Source organism: Chaetura pelagica, unplaced genomic scaffold, assembly GCF_000747805.2.
Source record: "Chaetura pelagica isolate M959 unplaced genomic scaffold, ChaPel_1.0 scaffold278, whole genome shotgun sequence".
Classification (NCBI taxonomy): domain Eukaryota; kingdom Metazoa; phylum Chordata; class Aves; order Apodiformes; family Apodidae; genus Chaetura; species Chaetura pelagica.
In genome coordinates this window covers 3,475,611-3,482,918 of record NW_009954497.1, presented here as the reverse complement: position 1 = coordinate 3,482,918, position 7,308 = coordinate 3,475,611, and the positions used below count along the sequence as shown (strand labels likewise).

At 38.7% G+C, this 7,308-nt stretch overlaps 1 protein-coding gene across 1 annotated transcript; it reads left to right on the top strand.

Moving 5' to 3' along the window:
* Window positions 1-206: 206 nt before the first annotated feature.
* DESI2 (desumoylating isopeptidase 2) lies at window positions 207-6,625 on the top strand. The gene is made up of 4 exons (XM_010004581.1): window positions 207-274; window positions 2,156-2,249; window positions 2,959-3,100; window positions 4,961-6,625. Exons 1-4 carry the CDS (start codon window positions 208-210, stop codon window positions 5,192-5,194), a joined length of 537 nt encoding a protein of 178 aa, XP_010002883.1. The 5' UTR covers window position 207; the 3' UTR covers window positions 5,195-6,625.
* Window positions 6,626-7,308: the final 683 nt, after the last annotated feature.

Sequence of the window (7,308 nt, the reverse complement as noted above, 5' to 3'; positions counted from 1 at the left end):
TGACAGCACTAAAGCACCAGAGTAGAACGTAAGGGAGTTAATTCATTGTGTACAGTTGGGGAGTTTTAGTGGCATGTTCTGTTCCCATGAAGTGCAGTTTCACTTTGTGGTAAGGCTTTTTGCTTTTGATGTGGGGGATAAATTCATGTCAGTCTGTGTTGGAAACTAACTAGCCTTCCTTGTTTTCTTCTTTTCTTTTAGTATTGGATGAATGAGTATACTTCTTCCCTTGGAATTGGAGTGTTCCATTCAGGTATAGAGGTGTATGGCCGAGGTATGTACAAGAAAAACACAAGTTACACTTTGTTGCGCTAATGCTGTTTATTTAAAAAACATTTTTCCAGTAGCAAGGGAAGTCTGGCTCCTGAAACCTGTTCATCAGTTTTCTCTTAAAGTTCTCATCTTTTCTGCCTCCGGAAAAAAACTTGGATACAAATAATCGAGTGGTCATCTTGCATTCTTGTATGAAGCTATGCAACTATGAAAAAGTGTGCAGTTTATCCAGCTGGGCACAGAAAACTTCGTTTCGGGTTTTGAAATAGTGATTGTTAATCCAAATGTACATTTCATGTAAGCATGGTTGAATCATGTTTCCTTGGTATGCTACCAGCACTTGGTGAAAGGAGTTAATTTTTAACTACAGAAACAATAGTCTGTTGCAGGTAGGTACTGGAAAGAGCATGATGCTCAGACAAACCTGTTTCTTCCTTATTGGTAGGTTGGTTTGTATTAAAGAGACAGTTTCTTTAAGAGTCATCTCACGCATATTGTTTACCAAAGATGCACTTGTGATAAATACAGCAATACATTTTGATTTTGCTAAACAGGTTGTAATTTGGGGTTGCAGCTTCTTGGTCTGTTCAGGCCACTTTGAACCCCCATTGCTGCCAGGAAGTGTTTCTGAGCATGCTGTAGCACAGGCTGAGGTCTGAGGTGTTCTTGCCTAGCAGTATAATGATACTCTGAGGTGATAGTGTTGCTAAAAGTAGTCCGTTTAAAGAAGAAAAGTACTTCAGTTCTTTTTTTTGGAATGTATATGGAAGTGAGAGGAAGCAGCAAAAGGTGTGGTGCACCATCCTAAGACCACATTGCACAAACTTACCTTGAAGTATAGATGTTTCACCTACTACAATGGCCACATTGTAAGTGGGTTTGCAAGAGATACCAAAGCAAAAAAATGTCAAAATACAGTGCTTATTGTTAACACTTTCTTGGATTTCTTTAAATCCAAACCAGAGAGACCTGACTCGTAATAGTGCTATGGCTGAAACCCAGTTCTTGAGTTGTGCCAAATACATGTGCCTCCCTTCCTGTTCAGATTATAGCAGCTTTCTCACGTAGCAGGTCATACCCTTGCTAGAACAATGACTTGCATTTTTTCAGTCTATCAAACTTTACTTATTAACCTGTTGTAAAAAAGATTGTCCACAAAACTGAATGCCAGACTTCGATGATGTGTTACGAGTTTTGAGGAAAGAAGCATGAAGTCATGCTTAAAGCTTTTTATTGCACTCTGCCTGTCTTATCTTAAAAGACACAGCTGGAAGGTAAAGCATACCACGATATTTTCATGTACTATAAGTGCTTATGCCAGTAGATGCTATGTGCAGACTTCAGATGCATGTTCTGGTTAACTTTCTTGTTATAGTAAAGAACGTGGACCAGTTTAACTCTTGCAAATCAAGAAATGAAAAAAAACCAAACAACTATTAGGCCAATACTTGCTGCCACACGTACAGTTGTAGTGTGTATTGAGCAGAAACACTATCAGGCCTTTGGGGATGCAGTACTTTGAATCCCTAATCTATAAACATGTAAGGACTTTTGAAGACAAGCATGTGTAAAGAATATTGGTAGGATTTACAGTTTAACCTGTAAATCCTCACTTATACAATGAAAACAATGTATAATTACTGTAAAGTTATTCAAGTTAAACCTGTACACTGAAGTAGGAAATGTCCTGACAGTTTTTACTTAGGTTGACTAGTAACTTAGAAAACTATTCATTTCTAGCTCCTTGGGTTGTTACCCATGTAAATAAGATGTCTGGTTTCGAGCTGTAGAAATTTGTGGAGTGATGTTCCAGTCAGTGAGGTCTGCTGTTCTTTACTGTCGATGTATGCTGTTTTTGTTAAATCTGTGCTTTCTCTTTCAGAGTTTGCCTATGGTGGTCATCCATACCCTTTTTCTGGAATATTTGAAATTTCACCAGGAAATGCTTCCGAGCTAGGAGAAACATTTAAATTTAAGTAAGAAAGATACTTTCTTGCTTTTGAAAAGGCATATTAAAAAGACAACTTGTTGCATTTATTTTTTTAAGATAATGTGTTGAATGATACTATAGCATTTCTGACTTTCTGAAAAGTTAGTGTGTTTACTTAGAAATGAAACAGGGACAGAGGTGATGAGAGAGTGAGGTGTCTACAGCAAAGAACATTATTTCTATTATACCATCTTTAAATGTATACAAATTACATGGACTTTTGGCTAACTTTTGTTATCCGTATAGTATATTCAATGGCGTAACTTTTACAAGGTAGTGGCATTTTTCTTCAAAGAAAAAGCTGAAAAATGTTTCTTTTCAAGGTTTCCCCATGTCTCTTTTTCTCTTGTTCAGTGTAATTACCTTGACCCTTCCTTGCATTACAAGCTCTTACCTGTTCTCTGCTGTCTCTTGGAAACAGTGTCCTTTGGAGAGGAGGGGAAAATTGCATCCAGTGTTTGTCAGAGTTGAGTTGCAAAGAACTTGAGTGAGCTACAGGTGGACAATGGACAAGGATATAATCTCTAGTGATAAGGATGAAAGTGGTGGTGTAAAATGGAATAGAATAAATCTGTGTTATCCTAGGAGGGCAGAGAGATCTCACTACCCACAGTGGAGTGACTTTGAGCATTGTATGAACAGTAATCCACGCATATCATGGAAGCCTCATCACCTACTTTCTGTTTCTCTTTTAGAGAGGCTGTGGTTCTAGGCAGTACTGACTTTATGGAAGATGACATTGAAAAAATAGTAGAAGAGCTTGGAAAGGAATTCAAAGGAAATGCGTATCACCTAATGCACAAAAACTGCAATCACTTTTCTTCAGCTTTATCTGAGGTAAACAAACTTGAAGGTCTGTAGAAGAGTGCTTCCCTGGTGGCTACGAAACATCATCTCCTTCCTGCCCTTCAGAATATTTGGCCTAATTTCCAACTTCCTGTCTCTGTTACCTTGGGCAAATGCCACTGTTTTTCATGTTTTATTTGTACTTATGTCCAAAACACAAGATTTTGCTGCCAAAAATGCTAAATGTTATTGTCATACATAATTTGTGTTTGAGCAGGGTTGCATTCCTGATTGAGAAGTGTAGTAAATTAATAGGGTTTCAAGATCATGTCAGATCACTAATGAAGGTAGAACCACGTGCTTTTTAGAAGTATTTCCCCAGGTAATTTGTAAAGTTATGACCTACTGTTACAGAGTAACAAAGGCATTTGTTATCACCTGCTGTTAAAGAATAACAAAGTTTCACAGACAGTGTTCATCTTTTCTTTAGAGACTTTTGTCAAGCGATTGCTCTGCCAGCACCTGTGTCCTGGTGATGTAGGTACCTGAGTGGTTGTGTAAAGTAGCTGACTGTGGAGTTGGATGAGCTTTGCTTTTCCCCTTCAGCTTTATTTTTATATTATCAGTTTGCCAATACAGTTGAATGCCTGATCATTGACATGTGGATCAACACAAGGGAAAGGGTCAGGAACAAGTAACCCAAGGCAAAGGGGAGTGGCAGTTGTGATTTTTATTGGTAGTTGGCAACCTGTGCTTGTTGGGATTTATTGTTTTGTTTCATTGAAGCGCTCCAAAAAAGGGATAGGTGTTTTTTCTGTGGTGAGCTTCCATGAAATTTGTTCTTTTGTTCAATCAGTTAATGGCACACTGATTGTATAGCCAGTGCTTTGTGTAGACTGTTGGATCTTCCAGTGCTGGAAAATCTACTGAAATTATGATTCGTGTGCAACACTTGTACAAGTAGGGTGAGACACTGGCAAAGCTGCAGTTGGCATGAAATCTGGCCTGTATGGCTAGGTTGTTGCCATATTCTTCAACCCATGCAGTCATGTTGTTTCTGTTTCATGGTGTTTTATTTAGTGTTCAAATTGACTGTAAAAACAGGGATATAATTACAAGTTAAATGCTGCTCGGTTATGGCAGAGTAATGCTCCCATTAGGTATGACTTTCTCCACATTTTCACTGGAGTAACACCAGAGGTGAATACTGAGGTAGTTGAGTAAAATAGCTCACTCCTTGAATAGTGACAATGAAACCATTGTCACAGTTTACAAACAATAAAAACAAGTATGTAATACAGCTTTATGTATTTTTATACAGCTTTGAGGAGTTGAAACCAGCTTTGCATTGTATAGCTTCTCCTGCTCCAGTGAACCTAAGCGTGTGTGTGCTTGGCCTGTGTACTGTAAGGTAGTGATGTCTTGTGCAAAGCCATCAGAAGCTGTCACATTAATGGCCTCAGCTATGTATGCATAACTCTGCCTAACTCTAGTATTGACGCTGTCTCCTTCACTGCTTGATTTCAGAGTGCTTTGTTGTAATAGTGAGATCTCTCATGCCATTTATGTTGCTGGTAAATTAGCAGTGAATAGACAGCATACCTTTTATGTACCTTTTATAGAAGTTATTCAAAAAGAGTGAGGGGGCTGGGCTTTTTGGGACCTGTAAAAAAAAGTAGAACCACGTGTCAAAGTCTCACAGTGCGAACCAGGTCTCCTTGTGTGACTTGGGATGCTGCTTTTACTGATGGAGAAAGTTCTCTTAGTGCAGCTGAGTGCTTCTTGACTAGCATCTGTCACATGTAAACTGTAAGGCTGCTGCAGCCTTTGCTGTGTATTTACAGTACTGTAGTATTGTTACTGCTGAATCCAGAAGACAAACTAATCCTTTCTTTTCCCTTTCCCTGCTAGATCCTGTGTGGAAAAGAGATTCCACGATGGGTGAATCGCCTTGCCTACTTCAGCTCTTGTATACCATTTCTCCAGAGCTGTCTGCCGAAGGAGTGGCTGACTCCTGCAGCCCTCCAGTCTAGCGTTAGCCAGGAGCTGCACGAGGAGCTGGAGGAAGCTGAGGATGCAGCAGCATCGGCTTCATTGGCAAGCTCGGCATCTGGGTCTAGAACTGGTCGCCACACCAAACTATAAGCCCTCTTCCAAAGTGACGAATGGTTCAAATACTTCAGTTTAATCTCTCCAGCAGTTGACTTCCTGGCAGAACATGAGAGCTCACTCTAGAATATTGTTTTATATGCAAAAAAGGCTCTCATCAACCTGTTTCAGCTCAGGATTATTTATGTAGTGAAAAGAATTGCTGGGAGAAAAGGGATGTTGTGGGAAGCCACCCTTTTCATTTTCACCTGTTTGGTAGACCTGGGTTGACTTAACATCTTGTATAAAGCAGAATTTAATTATTTGTTTACAGTATTGTGCACTGCTGTTTACAAGTCCTGTAAGGACTCCTGCCATCATGGAAGAAGAGAGAATTTGAGTTTGATTTAACTGTTGGTATAACTCAAAAGCAGTGATATGATGCTCTGGATGAACTCTCCCCTTTGTTTCCAAGATTTAAGGCAGGTGAATGTTAAATTCCTGAGAAATGCCAGAAATTGCTGAATACTATATGTGTGAACAGGGTACTGTGCACTTAAGTGGCTGATGTAAACAGGTAGATTCCAGGATGTAGAGAGACTGGTTTTGTCTAAGGTCTGTTAACTGGAAGTATGACCTCTACATTACTGAAACTGTGGATTTTTTGCACATATGAAGGGAAATTTCTGTCTCATTACAATGCACATTGATCCTTCTGGTTTTTTTTCAACTTATCCATGTAGTTTGCATCCTCTCTTATGTTTATATTTACAGTGTATTTCAACCAGGATTTAGACACCTGAATCATTTGCTAGAAGCATCAACGAATTTTCCACCGTTTTTGCTTTACTTGATTTCGAACTTGTATATAAAAGTTAGTGCTTGTATTCTTTTTGTTTTGTTTTGTTTCATGTAGTTTGGAATCGTGTAATACAAGCCTTTTATGGTTGGGGAATGGCCTTGGCTTTCTGCTGCTGATTTGCTTAATTTGAGTTTGTAAACATTTGTATTCTTTTTTTTTAGTGATAAATTACTGCCCAGTTGTGCAGATCTGCACAAATGATAGAGAAATCCTAATTTATTTTCCCATAGTCTCTATCTGTGGCATTAAGTTTCTTGTCAAATGTAATGAAGAAAAACCTGAAAATTTCTTATGCACCTGCGTGTTTACACAGCAGAACCCACTAATCTGCACACGTAATTATATCTGAAGGTAAGAGATACTATTTTCTAAAACACAGAAGTATGTTTGCTGGTATATTATAATTAGAGCTAAATTATAATTAGTGACCAGAATATATAATGGAATGCCTTATTCTTGTTCACTGACCAAGAGAATTAATGGTTCTTCCAGTTATTAGTGTAAATTAGTGAGGTTCTATTGTGCACATAAGGATACAGTAGCACAAACATGAGGGAAGTGAGCTTGTGCATTTTTTAAGACTCGCTGCCTTAAACTCACAAAGAACATACCACCTGTAAACTGATCAGCTCACGAAGAAGTGTGCATTACTAAAAGTACAAATGATTCTTACAAGCTTTATTTTCAGTCTGTTGCTGGGTGTAGTTTTTCCATTAAGTGAAATACTCTACAGTTTCTGCTATTTAAAGGGAAAAAGTCCTCTTAGAAGGCAGGAATACTTTGTGTGATGAATGCTCCTAGCCATGGGTAATCAGTGCCATTGAATCCTACAGGAAGGTGCAGTAGGCTGTGTCACAGTAAGAATTCTTAATGATTGCCAGCTCCAACTTGCACTGGAAACAAGTGAAAGCTTTTCTTCTAGCAGTTAGGTTGAATCCTTTGTCAGACAGTCTTCTTTTCATTCATCTTCTGTGATGCACTGTAGGTACAGAGAGAAAGATGCTCGGTTCTGGGGAGAAAATCAAGTGAGACTCTTTCTGGAATGTGTGGGATAATAGTAGAAATCTCTTTAACTTTAGTTTGGTATGTGTTTTAATAATCTCTTCTACCAAGTGTGAAATGCTTGACAGACCAATCTACCACTAAGTATGTTCTCTGGTCTCCAGAAGCTGGACATAGTGACTCTCCCTGTTGAGTGCTTTTTCACTTGAGTTCTCCTTTCTTTTTTTCCTGTAGTGAAAATGAATATGGTGGTCTCCAGTCAACTCTCAAGCATTACAGAACTGGATCTTGCACTACTTACAGCTAA

Excerpts from the sequence above, each read along its gene's own strand:
- DESI2 (XM_010004581.1), top strand. The coding sequence starts at position 208 with ATGAATGAGTATACTTCTTCCCTTGGAATTGGAGTGTTCCATTCAGGT. Across the intron at positions 275-2,155 it reads TATAGAGGTGTATGGCCGAG|AGTTTGCCTATGGTGGTCAT; the intron begins GTATGTACAAGA and ends TTTCTCTTTCAG. Across the intron at positions 3,101-4,960 it reads TTTCTTCAGCTTTATCTGAG|ATCCTGTGTGGAAAAGAGAT; the intron begins GTAAACAAACTT and ends TTTCCCTGCTAG.